The 15,106-nt window shown below is 41.3% G+C and overlaps 1 protein-coding gene and 1 pseudogene across 2 annotated transcripts in view; one reads left to right on the top strand and one right to left on the bottom strand.

The window, feature by feature from the left end:
• Positions 1-10,795, top strand: part of LOC148029849 (myosin heavy chain-like protein) — a 59,813-nt gene extending 49,018 nt beyond the window's left edge. For both annotated transcript variants that reach the window (XM_087686166.1, XM_087686167.1), the window contains exons 3-5: positions 9,456-9,774; positions 9,845-9,903; positions 10,552-10,795. In XM_087686166.1, the coding sequence (XP_087542292.1) occupies positions 9,456-9,774; positions 9,845-9,903; positions 10,552-10,583 (410 nt within the window). In that variant the 3' untranslated portion in view covers positions 10,584-10,795. The remainder of the gene's footprint in view (positions 1-9,455; positions 9,775-9,844; positions 9,904-10,551) is intronic.
• LOC148029847 (polyubiquitin-like) overlaps positions 1-15,106 on the bottom strand; it is a 258,440-nt pseudogene that overhangs the window by 83,272 nt on the left and 160,062 nt on the right.

Below are 15,106 nucleotides of genomic sequence, written 5' to 3'. Positions count from 1 at the left end.
CTCTGCAGAAACACATGCATTAAAATCCCCCATAACAAAGCTTGGACGAGCCATGGCAAGGCAGTGTAGGTCTTTCCAAAGCTGACGACGTTCCCTTGGATTAGAAGGAGCATACACGCCTACCATCCACAAAACCTCACCCTCATAAATTATTTCGAGAATCAAAAATCGGCCACGTGGGTCTTGAGAGACCAACAATGGTTGTAGGGAAGATTTGAAAGCCAACATAACTCCCGATCTGTGCGGAGGATGACCACTAAAGAAAACTGCATAATCCTTATATACATATGAAGATACAACCAAAGCATGCTGTTTATGCTCCACAGTATAGAAAACATCCCATTTTCCAGCTAGTACCACTTTCCACAACCGATACTGTTTTCTGCCCGAAGAAATGCCTTTCACATTCCACAAAGCAATTTTCATGATGAATCACAAATGAAAAGAACTAATGAACCGCCGCTTTTCCTTTCCCTTTTACATCAATAGCTTTGGCAGCCTGGAATCTCTCCATTTCGCCTCAAATAACATCAACAAGATCTGCCTTTTGCAAACCGGCAATGGAAGCATGGGAAGGGAAGCGTTGTTGCTGGGAGCGAAAACCATCCCGAGGAGGCACAAGCCTCCCACGCGCATCGAATCGCAAAGCAAAATCAGAAGGCCTTTTATCTTCTACTGCCGAAGCACGCGAAGATTGGGGTTTCATATAAAACCCCTTTTCTCTACGTTGAAAGGTTTGAGTAATAGGGGGTGGCGGAAGATGGGTAGGAATGGGGCAAGAACCCTGTCTTGCATTATGACGAACCACAGTAACGTAGGAATCCTCTTGAAGAGGCAAATTTCACCCATCCGCAAGCAAAGCACGCTCCCCACCACCATGAGAAATGACCTTCTAGCCATCATCACGGCCATGTTGGGAAAGCTGCTCAGGATCAGCCAGGGGCTTCTGAAACATCTGTTGAGGGAGATGGTCTTGCATTTCCATATCTCGGTCCATGGGGCATTGCCCTACCTCCATATTTTTGTCGCATTCCAAAATGAAATGGCCCAACTGGCCACATTGGAAACAGTATCATGCAAAAGTACCCCATTTCAGCTCATATACCAACGTTTGTAACCCTGTAACCTCAAAGCGAATCTTCGTTGGGCGGGGTTTCCCTGTATTCCAAAGCATATATGCCCTGTTCTGATTGCGGGAAGCCAGCCGAGGTTCTACCAAAACCTCCCCAATGGATCTCAAAACTAGAGGGAGGGGTCTCCAGAGATGCGGAGGGAAATCCACCACCTCTACTCAAATTGGGCATGCTTGTCTCAGCACCTCCTGAAACTCAGCCATGGGTCTCCAAGGGACCACATGAACTAACTGCCCATCCATAAATAGAGGAATGTGTTGCATAATAAGAGCCTGTACTTCTGCAGAACGAAAAAGAACCTCAAAGAGCCCCTTTGGGCCATCATATATCTCTTCCACTAGGGGGACCTGTATATGCCCTGAAACATCTTCGGAGCATTGTTCAAAACTGGCAAGCATAGACTGTAGCCAAGCACGAATTCGGGTGATCAAAGGAGTCCTTCCAGTAAAATAAAATATGGCTGCCCTCATGCAAAGCAGCTATCTGTTGTAAAACCAGGTCGGTTCCCATGACTGCAACTACTTGTTCCCCATCCGGTAGTGCATTAGCTTTATCCTCATTACAATGAGCATAATCTGACATAAGATGATTGATAGTGGCCAGCATAAACTGTAAAGAACCATTGGACTGTGAACAGGAAACATGAATCTAGCTGAGATGAATTCGGGCCCAAGACCGGTTCTTCATCTGACATCCTATGATGTTTGCCCATCTCTTCACTTTCCTGCAATGGCCCGAGTTCATCAGCTGAGGAATCACCATCCGGATCGGCGAAGTCTTTGTCATTCCCTTGCCCAATCTGCTGATTGAGAAAGGCCATATCGATGCCATTAGATTCCTGCAGATTAGCCATAGCAGCCCCAGATTCTGAACACAGAATTCTTTCTCTCTCTCTCTCTCTCTCTCTCTCTCTCGCACTCTCTCTTGCACACTCTTTCACTATACAGGGTCAGGTCTGCTCTCGTTATCAGTGCACAGGGGCAGCTTGCACTCGTACTAGATTTCTGGTCCGCAGGCTCAGGATAAGGGCGCTCAGAGGGTGTGCAGCAGACAACAGGACTGCAGGTCGCGTACTGCCTGGAAGCGTGAAGGCATGCCACGCAAGGCGGGGCAGAGCTGACCCTTCACCTCACTCGGGCTGTGAATGAGGAGGAGATCTGGGCGAAACTCTGATTGCAGAGCAGAAATGGTAGCGACAGATGACAGGCGTGCAGGGGCAGGGCTCGCGGAAGGCTGGAACGGGCCAGGCAGAGGCAGCGAAACACTCTCTCTCTGGCGCACCCTGACAGGGACCTGTTGACCTTATGCAGATTAGTCGCAGAGCAGGGCACCACAGGAAGGAAGGACGCGTGTCAGGTCGCAGAGCAGGTCAATGGTTGTTCGCAGTGCAGGTCGACGGCTGTTCGCAGGCAGGGCAGGGCTCGAGCAGAGCAGAACGGACCCTGCACAGGTCAGATAAAAGAGCTCAGGCAGCGCGCGAGGTAGAAACGCCCATCCGCTGGTCAGAGGAAGCACGTCCGTTGGTAGGTAAACACGTCCACAGGTCCGCCATCGCTTCTCTTCTCTCTCTCTCTCTCTCTCTCTCTCTCTCTCGTCTCAGACTTGACTGGCTGATTACTGCACCCTGCAAATTTCTGGAGTAAAAGAGTGAAATTTCTGAAAATTCAGTCATTAAGAGCCAGTAAACTCTCTAATTATTCAGAAATACTATTTTGCCCTTTAGTATTGGTCTTTCAATCTCTGAAATGTATTGTTCAAAGTCTGAAATATCTGAAATTGGGTTGAGAATCTTTGAAATTTCTTGTTAGAAGTCCAAAGTAACTGAAATTTTAGACATTAACAAGCTGAGATAGCCATTGAACTCGTTTGCCCTTTGGTATTGGCTTAAAAACCTCCGAAATTTCAGATTTTACAACTGAAATTGATATTTTAGCAAGATTGATTAGTTATTATGTTGTCATCTGATGAAGCTTCATGCCCATTCTTATGCATCAGGCTGACATAAATGGGAAGAAAGAAAAAAGCGGAGTGGGAATTTGTAACAACTATCAAGCAATGTGGAAGGGGGCAATGTACTTGCAAATGCAAGTGGTGTCAGCATACTTGGGATGGAGGCGTGTCTCACATAAGAGCCCACTTTCTTGGGCTTAAAGGTTTTGGTGTAGATAAATGCTCACAGCCACCTTCACATGTGAAGGAGACATGTCGATGATTGCATTTAGAAGTAGGATTTGTTGATCCTTTGGCAGCTATTGATGAGTTTGCGGTGGCTAATTTGGGAGAGGGTTCACATGAGGAGGCAAGCATTGCATGTGCAAATGCCCCTAATGCTTCAGCTACATGTGCAAGTGGTTCTGCTTCATATAGTGTTCAGCCATTAAGCTCCAAGAAGCAAAAAGTGGGCAAATCATAGGGAGCTTTGGAGAAGTCTTGGAATATGCAAGCAAGGCACAATGAAGATGTTGCCCTTTGCAGGTTTTTTTAATGTTGAAGACATTCCTTATTGGAAAGTGAGGAGTCCATATTTTTTAGACATGGTGAAAGTAATAGGGGAAGTTGGGCCAAGCTACAAGCCCCCCTCTCACCACATGCTTCGCACAAACAAAGCAACTTAATGATGAAGTCAAATGCATTGATAGAGAGTTGCTTGACATTTGAGATGAGTGGAAGAAATATGGATGCAGTGTTTTATGTGATGGACGGTCCAACACTCATTGTAGGTCCATTATTAATGTCATGGTATCTTTCATATGTGATTCTGTGTTCATGAAGGCAGTAGACACAAGTGGACAATATAAGTCAGGAGAGTATATCTATGAGATTTGAAAAGATGTAATCTTGGATGTTGGGCCGGAAAATGTAATGCAAGTGTGTATGGATAATGTAGCAAATTGTGTGCTAGCTGGACAATTGATAGAGACACAATGGCCTAACATTTTCTATACTAGGTGTGCTTGTCATTGCTTGGATCTCCTTTTTGAGGATATTGGCCAATTATCTTGGATTGCTCTTATATTTAACTGATGCCACAAAAATTGTCACTTTCATAACTCGAAAACATATAGTCTTGGCTTTATACCGCAAATTCAGCACAAAGGAGCTAGTAAAGGCAGCTTAAACAAGGTTTTCTTACATGTTTATCATTTTGGCAAACTTACTAGATGAAGATGCTATTATGGCCTGCGATGTATGGTTATGAGTAAAGATTGAACTAGAAAGAGAGTTTGCTGCACTGATAAAGCAATGCAAGTGGCTAATATCATTTTAGGGTTCGCTTTTTGGCAGGATGCAAGGATTATTTTGAAGATATGTGCACCTATATTAAAGGTTCTTTGCCTTGCAGATAGGGAAGGTGCAACAATGGGGCTTGTGTATGAGTGGATAGATCATATGATTGAGAAGATACAGGGCATTGAGGGTGTGGATGCTAGTAAATTGCAACCGTTAAGGATCTTTGTGTCGATAGATGGCATATGTTACACTTACCTTTACATGTGACAGCTTATGTTTTGCATCCATTATGGAGATAAAAGAATCCAAGTGGTGATAGTGAAGTGTATGAAGGTTGGATGAATGTGATTGAGAGGTACACTCTCATGATGTAGCAAAGCAGGGTGTTTTATGTGATGAATTGGATATGTAGAAGTTAGAGGCAGGTGGATATGCACGTTCTCTTGCAAAGGATGGGGCGAGGATGCACCAAGGGGTAAAGTGGTGGGAAACATTTGGGGATTGCACACCTCAATTTGCAGCAGTTGGCAATTAAGATGCTTTCTCAAGGTACTTGTGCATCTCCTTGCGAAAGGTATTGGAGTACCTTCTCTTTGGTACATACGAATAGAAGAAACAAGTTACTTCCAAAGCATACGAAGAAACTTGTTTATATCCAGACAAACCTTCCCTTGTCTCTAAGATCAAAGAAAGAGGATGGGAAAAAAATGAGGTTACTTTGGAAATGCTTAATAAGGAAAAGGATGATGATAGGATTCTTGCAATTCAAGAATTGCAAGAAGAAGAGTTGGATAATGCCAATTTTACAACAAGCAATGCTTCTCTTGTTGATTAGAGAGAGGATGATTATGATAATGATGATCAGGAAGATGAGGAGGAGGAGAATGATAAGGATGAGGACCTTGATGAGAAGGAGGATGAGAAGGGCGCATCTTGCCCATGATCGTCATGTGTAATCTTTTTTCCATATAGTTTGCTTTAGCCTTCTACTATAGTTTAGAATCTAGACTACTATTATGCCATGATGTGCTTTAATTGTGTCTTGGCTCAAATGACTCGAAATCAAATCTGAAATCTTTTTGCTTGATCAATGTTGTGAACTTGTAAGTTGTGTCTTTAATCTTGATTATTCATTGACTTATTGGGAGATTGCAATGTCTCTTTTGTAGAATCTAAAGTTGTTGAAATAATAAAACTTTAGTTTTTATTCAACATGTTAGCTTAATACTGGGTTATATACATTTTTATTATTTTTTAATATGAAAATTAGGGCAGCATATGATTCAGCCCAAAGGCTTGAATCATATTCCAATCATATTTTTATACCCGTCTGCATATGACATATGATTGCCGCATGAAAAAACTATGGTATTAGCTTTCCTACTCATAGCATGATTTAGTGTATCATCACCATGTTCTTTTGAGTAACTAGAGTTGCATGTGGGATGAGGCACTACAGGCCAGCTATGCTCCATATATAGAGGCTTATGCATGATGTGGCAGTCCTAGCAAGTGCATAGTGCACATGAGAGAGAGAGAGAGAGAGAGAGAGAGAGAGAGAGAGAGTGTGTGTGTGTGTGTATTGAAATATTCGCAAAGCATTAGATGTCTGGACGCTCTTTGGTCAGGCTTCTGGTCTTCGTATCAATGCTTCCAAATCAGCCATTCTCAGTTGCATGGAGTCCGATTTACAGTCACTGGGCTGGCAGGGCTAGGTTATTCCCCGTGGTTCCATTGTCAGGCATCTTGGGTACCCTTTGGGTGTTGATGTTCGGCCAAAACAACTACTACAGTGGATTTCACAGAAATTGGCAACGAAGTTTCTGTATTGGAAGTTGCAAGCTTGGCCCTTCCATGTTCGCCTCAAAGTGGCTCAGATAATTATGCTGCCAATGCTCACATATTTCTTACCTTTGCTGCCTTGGACTCCTACCACTTTGAATGCTCTCACGCGGCAGTTTCCACTGTTTTTGCATATGGCAGTTTCCATAGCATATACACAGTGGCCACTGTGTTTTTGCCATGACTTGTGTATCTCTGTCCGGGTTTTGTACTGACAGTTGACACACGCTGGCGTACAACCATCGTGTATCTTGTAATCATGTAAACTTGTACCTTTTTTCGTAATTAATACAATTACCTTTTACGAAAAAAATAAAAAGATAGTGTATTGAGTGATAGTCTACATCATATGGCGAAGTATAGTGTTTCACAACAGCTTCGCAGCATGGTACTAGTGCTGTTGCTGCTTGTAATGCTAGTGGCGGCGGTATTCATGCGTGGCAGTAGTGCTTCTCAGGTGAACTATGCATCGACAACCTTGATTGTATCCCTCCGGAGAATTGCTGAGAGTCTCTCTTCTCTCTCAGTGTTTGCTGTACACACTATGTTACTCCTCGCAAATTGTATTGTCTCTCTGTATTGTTGCTTATTTTGACATGGTATCAAAGCATACTTGTTATTTTTGACATGGTGGAGGTGGGGCATCCGAGCATCATCAATGTGTAGGTGTAATGGACCTCGAATGTGGCTTCCCATGAGCATTGACTAAGTCTGGTAGATTAAAATCTTGGAGCTGGGATTGACATTTAGGTTCATTGTAGACTCGTTTCATGACAGAGAGCAGGCTTGGTTCTTGGTCAAAGGTTACATGAGGGGACACTTTGGTGGTCTGTGGCTGAAGGCGGGGAATCTATGGTCATGCATGCTACTGCAGAGGTATTGTTGATAGGCATGAGAGGCGGCTTTGGCTACTTTGTGTTTTCAAGGATTGGTATGATTGCCATTGACATTAGTGTCTTTCTGAGGCACCTTGGTGGTAGCTTGATCATCCACACTCCTCGGGTATCCATATTCCTATTTGTGTATTATGGCTTATTGTTATATGTACTATGATAAGACAGTATCATTGTATCTTGTATTGTGCTAGATTACCCATGAACGGAGAGAGGGTGTTAGCAGATTAGACATCTCATGTGTGAGTTTGTGCATTACAGTGGGCAGATATGTATTTTACTGCCAGCATTTGTAGATTGGTTGCCTTGATTTTGGGTGCTAGCATTTTAGTGGCTGACTGGTGTTTTTGGGTGTCGAGTTTGGGGTGCCAAACTGGTCACCCGCTTTGGTATTTCTAGTGCCTATTTATAGACCGGCTCCCTCCTCATTCAGTCACCAGATTCACTCAGTTGCTTCCATGGTGGAGAGAGGGAGCCAGTGCCTGCTGCTGGTGACTCGTCTTCTGAGTTTGTACTGTCTTGTGCTTGCAATATGGATTCCATTTCTCTAAAATTCTGGAGTTCTTTGTTCTTTGCAGCATTTCTCTTTGTTTGTTGTGTTTGTGCAGTCTCTTACAGCAATTTCTCATGTGTCCATTGCTGTCCTCACTTTTGACAACTACATCCAGGAGAAGATATTGGATGACACAATCACGGTGCAGTATTGAAAGACAAAGGATAATTAAGATTTATTCACCTAGTCTAGGCAGCATTTTCAGCAGGTTGAGCTGCTTGGTGCATTTCAATAGGCTGATTGGGTTGGATTCTCTGCTTATTTATAGGTTGCCTCCTTTTGAGATGGATGTTGATTGCAGAGGATAGAATGCTCAAGAAGATTGCCAATGGGCAGCCACTGAATCCTGAATAAAGTTGCCTGCTGTGGATGATCAGACTGCTGCAAAATGCAGCTGAGAAGAGTGTCCAAATGATAACCTTCAACATGGCAGAATGCAAGTGTGACAGACGATAGGTAGGGAGCTCCAACAATAGGCAGCTGATTGAAGACTGCTGGGTGGCCAGATCAGGCCACGAAAATGCAGCCTGGAGGGAGATGCAGGTGATGTCAGCAGCTGCAGGGACACTAGATCAGCAAAAATGCAGATCAGGAATGACTGTCAGCTGGTCACCATGATCAGGAAAGATGTTGCTGGCTTATGAAGGAGAGTGGCAGTAGATATAATGACTACTGGCCGGCCATTTTTGGAGTATATCATTGCTATGGCAGCAGTAAGGAAGGTACTCAGCTGATGAAGATAGAGTGGGTAATCTGATCTGAAGAGGAATTGGTGGGAGGAGATGAATGGCCACAACATGCCCTATTTATGGGTTTCATTGTTGCTGCTCATGGTGATTTAGGAGCCTTCAAGATTGAAGTGGCATGGATCCTTACTAACGGTACACCAAAAAGGGGTTCTGAGCAGCATTATTATAAGAAGCCTTAAAATAAGTATCTGTTGGGTTTACTGAGAAACTGACAACTGTCAATGTGAAATGATCACCACTTTGCTAAAAGGTTGTACTAAGGGAACTTACTGACAATACAATAATGATAATTGATGCAAATAGCACTTGGTGATTCGGAGAAATGTGTAGGGAGCTTGTTATGCCATTATATCCCTCACCACAGGTACAACAAGTAGAGCAATGGAAGATCTAAAATTTCAACTAGATAGCATTGATCTAGACTTCATTGATTATGTATAGGGATTATACAAGTTTACTATAACAAATTTTATTCCATTACACCCATTATAGGAATAAACATGTGTATTCAGGAGGAATAACATATTTGGACCTTGATTTGGGCTGATTCTCAGTCATCTATAGGTGTTACAAGTTATTTCAAATTGATTATAGGTTTTAGGAAATGCTATCACTTTTCACCCACATTTTCCACATGCATATATGAGTATGGAATGACTGTGGCTCTTGCTAACCCACGTTTGGCCCTAAAAGCATTGTATTATCAAGGAAATCTCGTAGTCATGAAGTACCTGCTGTCATTATTGACTTCTGGGAGTAACAATAATCTCTTTTGAGGCTTGCTTCCTTCCATAGAATGTTCAGGTGCATTCTCACATCACATGTATACAAGAAAGAGGAACTTACATTTGTTGGATGTCAAAACTGTGAATTGGAAAGCATCGAAGTTTTGGCATAGTGGAAAAGAAATGAAGGATCAATCTGGAATAGCATACTCACATCCAAGAGGAGGGTGGTTTTATGGTGCTTGTAACTGTGTATTAATGTAACTGAAAGAGTGTTCTCTTTGTATGATGAGTTGTTGCTCTAACTTCCAGTTGTTCTATATTGGCAGGAGACAGACGTGTACATTTTGCTGATAGTATCCTGAAGGTGAACAGAGACGGTCAGATAAAGCGGCGGATACTTGTGATAACAGATTGTGCTTTCTATACTCTAGACAACAGATGGTGTAACCTTAAACGACGGATTTCTCTTTCTGCTATTGATCGGATTTATCTGAGTGAACTCAGTGACAACTTCTTTGCTATTATCGTACCAAGTGAATATGACTGTCTCCTTGCCAGTACGCGTAAAACAGAAATTGTGGAGATGCTTGTTGAGGCTACAAGGAACTTAGCTACTGGTCCAGTGGAAGTGTGTTTTGCCAACAGGTGGTTAAATTACATCTATGCAACTGATATTGTATATTTTTGCCACTGATTGCATCTGTCATGCATGCAGATTTGAGTATCAAGTGGATATGGAACATAGTAGAGAGGTGCAGTTTGAAGTGGTGGAAGGTAATACTGCCTAAAACTTTCTAATATTTGAACTCCAAGTGTAACATACACAACAGCTATATAGACTTGCACATATGTTGAGTACAGGACAATGTAAGGAGGTGGAATTTGATGAGATTACATAAAGTTGTGTTGCTTTTATCCTGAAGTTCCAGCTAAGTGCAATTTCTCTTGTTGTCTTAAATGCTGCAATGACTTCAGTTGTCTCCTACATGTATGGAGGATACAGAATCAAACTCAATTGCTGTCCATTCATTCACTTCATAACACATTTGTGATTCAGTCAGGATTGTGGAAACATTGGCAGAGACCTTGCTTGGAACATTTGCGCTCCAACCACTCAACTCTTGTGCACAGCTGAATTCTGGCTTTGGGCACTTTGGCAGAGACATTGGCTGGAACTATTTGCACTTAAATCACTCGAATCTTGTGTACAGCTGAATTCTGGCAGATTTATTGCTGCTAGATTAACTTGGACACTGTTTAGATCAATACAAAGGATTCTCTCTGAGTTTCGTTCATTACTTTTACATTCTGTATATAGTTTCTGTTTTTAGCAGGCTTAACTGCATGAATGAAAACCATTTTCAAGTTTGATTTTGCATGTGAATATGTTTGTGTTGTTGAGCATATGTTGATTTTGTGCAGGAGGAGTGAAGACAAAGATCACAAAGAAATGAGCAAGCGTTACCTAGTTACAAACACCTTGAGCCTAGCAAGCATTGGCTGTTGTTGCAATTCAAATGGATACTTTGGTCATGTGGAACATTATATGTCTTTGTAAAGCTGCTCAGGATTGGGCATAAAAAATCTAGGGGCTTTTTGCTTTCAAACCCCTCATAGTAATTTGTGTTTATATTCACTGAAATGGTAATTAATTTGTTGATATGCATACTCTTGTCGATAGGAGCAGACTGAGAAGTTAATTTTCATGTTAGTTAGTGTGGTGATATGTTGAAAAGGTTAAAGACTCTGGTCTGGTGCACTCGTGATATTGATGAATGATAACTGACAATAAGAAGTTCACATAACATCCAAGGTAGTTAATTTGAAAATGGAATGGAAAGCATGATACTCATTCAATAATTCTTAGCCATTATGAACAACCATTGAGGTCATCAGATGTTAAGTTGTTAGAGCTTGTAAGAGTGAGAGAGGTCCAAAATGATGGCTTGTAGCTAATATAGGCTCTTTGTCAATAAATCATTTATACTGATTATTTCTTTATTAAGTAGCATCTGTAGGAGAAATGAACAAAACATGCATCAGTATTTCTGTTCCTAAATACTCGTGGTTTTTGTGATCTCATGGTTACGGTACCTTGTGGATGTCTGAAAGACGAGTAGGTGTATACTGGTGTTACAAGCAACAGCCAAATCAGCATCTTTGTGTTAAGGCAATTAGAGAAAAAGGTGGAAGGGTGAAATTGGAACTGCCAGTTATAGGGATATGAGCTGATAGGTGGCCATGTATGTGAATTACAGAGTAATACACCCGTGCATGAATGAGCCACATGCATGCACATGTTCTGGTGTATGGAGGTCTTTTTCCTGCTCATTTGATTGTATCTGTGCTTGGTTAGTCATTGTGAATTTGGTGAAGCAAGTTGATAGTAAGAGTGGACATGCATTGAATCTAACAGAATGTCTTGTACATACTCCAGTAGCTCATGCAATAAAAAGTATGTTTATCTGTGGGTTGGAAGAATCAAATGACAATGTGGTGTGTGCAACTGTGTGATATATTATGCTAATGCCATATGATATATAGTTGTGAAGACACAATTGTTTTCAAAATCTTGTAGTGATAAGAGAGGCTTTTCTTGATGATAGAGTGCACAATTATCTTAGTGGAATCCTTTGTATTCATGGTGATAGTTCACATCGAGGTGGAAGAGTGGATTTCAAGGCATGTGTGCTCATTGCTGCTAAGTGTACACCATTCCTTTTTGTTGATATGCTCCTCTCATGGATTATTGCAAGTAGAACAACTTGGATTGGGGGAGAGCCGATTGAGTATAGCTGCCGATGCTTTGAAGTCAGTTTGTTGAGCAGCCATTTGTTGTATCAATTGGGTATGTCAACATTGGTAGATCCAATGAGTCTACTTGTTCATCAATGGAGTGAGGATCTTTGGTAACTTCTTCCTCCATTGACATTGGAGGATGTTGAGAGAACAAGGCATTTCAAAGTAGGACAGATATAAGAGACTAATCACATTGTAGCAACAATCGTAAAGGGTTAACTGTGGGGTACGTGATGGAATTAGCAAGTAACCACATACATAGGTATCTCAACACTTGTGGATGGTCGTGGATATGGGAGGAGGAGGTGAGTTTATGTTGAGAAAATGGGGCATTTTAGAGGAGAAAGATAAGGGACTAATCATCATTGTAGCAACAATCATGATGCGATTACTATGGGATACTTAATGGAATTAGCAAGTAACTACATATGTAGGTATATCACAGCTTGGGATAGTCATGGATATGGGAGGAGGTGAGTTTGGGGTACTTCTTGAATTAGCAAGTAACCACATATATCGGTATATTGGAGCTTGGGATGGTCGTGGATATGGGAGGAGGTGATTTTCCATCTTTATTCTTTGATATTGGCATGTGGTGGCCACCTCCAATTAGTGCCCACAATGAGACATGTTAGTGTATTTTGTGTTTTCTTTCCTTTGCTTTGTTGATATCCACTATTTGACTTGTAGAATTGATGATTCCTTTTTCTATACATGTGGCAATGTATATGGTTTGAGAGGGAGAACTATGCTTATGCAACCCTAGCACCAAAGCTAGACAGTGTGTGTGTATAGTTTGAGAGGGAAAACTATGCTTATGTAGCCCTACCACCAAAGCTAGACATATAGTTGTTCCTTTTTATCTTGATCTTTGACATCTACAATGATTGTCTTAGTCATCTTTCGCTTGAATAGGAGAGGGATCCATGCTATCATGGGCCCATTAATGATAACCCAATAAGGCATGCTATTGACATGCAAAATGAATGCACAAAATCTTCAATTAGCCTAGTTGGACATGGTCTTCTTCATGTCTTTGTGTTTAGCACTTGTCACTTTGATTAATAAAAGGGAAGTCAGAACATGTTTAAGAACATAACTCTTATTTTGTTGCTTCTAGTTTTGATGGCAAGGTGAGCTATGACCATCACATTTGTATGAACCTTTGGGAGAAACATGATGGCACATCTTGCATAGTCTTGACGATAAAAGTGACTCCCATTATTTGTTAGAATGCTTGAGCCTCTCCTACGTAATTAGCTTATTTGTAAGCCTTACTAAATTCTACAAAATCAAAGTAGGAGAAAGGACTAATTAGATGAAGGGTACACACCTTCTAGAACTTATCCAAGATAGATAGATATTCTAGAACTTCCAAATACGTATTCTTTCAGAGTGTGCACGTTTCTCCTTACTCTCTCTTGCAATTGAAGTTGGTCCAATTGAAGTGCACTATAATCAAAGTTTTGATGACCTTGTTAGATCATTGTGATCATCCACATGAAATCATTGCTTATTTTGGTTGGTTACCTTATCAATCCATCTATTGTGTTGTCTAAGTTTGCATATCTTTAAGGCTCTCCTTGTTGTTACACACATAGTTGTATTGTACTCGAGGGAAGGAAGCTTAAAGAGAATCTCAAAACCATAGCCTTCTTAGCTTTAACACCAAAAGAACACTCCTCTTGGTGCTCCCTCTCTCCTTGCAATGAATAGCTCAATCAACCTTCATTCCTAAAAGGTGAGTGGAAGGTGGAAATATGAGCAGAAGCAAGAAGAGAGCTAGAGCTATGGAGGTTTAAGCAAGAAGAAGAGAGATTGGTGTGTGGGAACTCTAGCAATCACAATGTGTGACCTTCCTTCCCTTATTCTATTTGTTACTAAAAGAATAAAGAATAAAGTGCCAATGATGGGCGTTTGCCACCTGCAGTGTATGTGTGTGTGGATCTGTATATACAATAAATATAGGTGGCTAGGTACACAAAACCTTTAACCCCCAACAACCTCCTACTTAAAGAAAAATGTGTATTTGTGAGTAAAAGAAAAAGAGAAAAAGTACAATATGTACGTAGAGTACAACAGGATGAGAAAAGATATAATCTCATTCTATGTCAATCAACCTCCTAGGGAAGGCATATCATTCCACTAGGAGACTTTTAGTGAGCAGATCTACACAAGTTGTATTCATAGGGATCTTGATAAGTTGAATGGACTTGTCCTCTATCACCTTCCTAATAAAGTGACAGTGCATCCCAATGTGCTTTGTCTTCACATGAAAGATTGGATTACGAGTCAACTGAATGGTACTCATCGAATTTGAATTATGTAGTATAGGAGCATAGTCATAACGATAGTTGCAATCAAATAACCTAATTGTAGGGCCTCCTTGCAAGCCTCAATGATGGCTGTATGTACTCAGTCTCAATAGTAGATAAGACCATGCATTTCTGTACCTTGGACATCTAAGAGATAACACCTCCAACATATGTAAGGGCATACCTAGAGGTGGACTTTCTACTATATAATCTGAGTTAGTGTAACCCAAGACTCCTGCATCCCAGCTACCATAGCAAATGTAAGAGATAGCACCTTCAACATAGGTAAAGACATACCCAAAGGTGGACTTATTGTCTACATGTCCTCTATTGGTAGTAAATAAGGCTATGCATTTCTGTATCCTAGATATCCAAGAGGTAACACCTCTAGTATGGGTAAACACATACCCTCAGGTGGACTTCCTACTGTCTATATGTCCTGCATAATTTAAGTTAGTGTAAACCATGACTCCTACATCTTGGCTACCTAGCAAATGCACATATCTACATTGCCTTTTATGTATCTCATGATATCCTTCACAATGTCCCAATGTCTCCCACTTTCCCACTATAAACGCTATTTCAGGGTAAGTCGCTATCATGGTATACATCAAATTTCCCATTGTGGATGCATAGGGAACCTTGGTCATCTCAACCCTCTGACAATTAGTCTAACCTTCACATGAAAAAATAAAGGACGTTGAATAGGCCTACCATCCTGCATATGGGATTGCTCAAGTGCTTTGTGTATACACTCCTTTTGGGAAAAGTAGAGAAGTCCCTTAAAGTGATTGCATGTAATGCACATACCAAGTATGTGTAAGGCCTATCCCATGTCTTTCATCTCAAAGCTCATCTTGAGC

Source organism: Lygodium microphyllum, chromosome 10 (assembly GCF_053477565.2).
Source record: "Lygodium microphyllum isolate KBCC chromosome 10, Lygodium_microphyllum_v1.1.10, whole genome shotgun sequence".
Classification (NCBI taxonomy): Eukaryota; Viridiplantae; Streptophyta; class Polypodiopsida; order Schizaeales; family Lygodiaceae; genus Lygodium; species Lygodium microphyllum.
The sequence above is the reverse complement of the archived record's forward strand: the minus strand, read 5'-3'. Positions and strand labels throughout refer to the sequence as shown.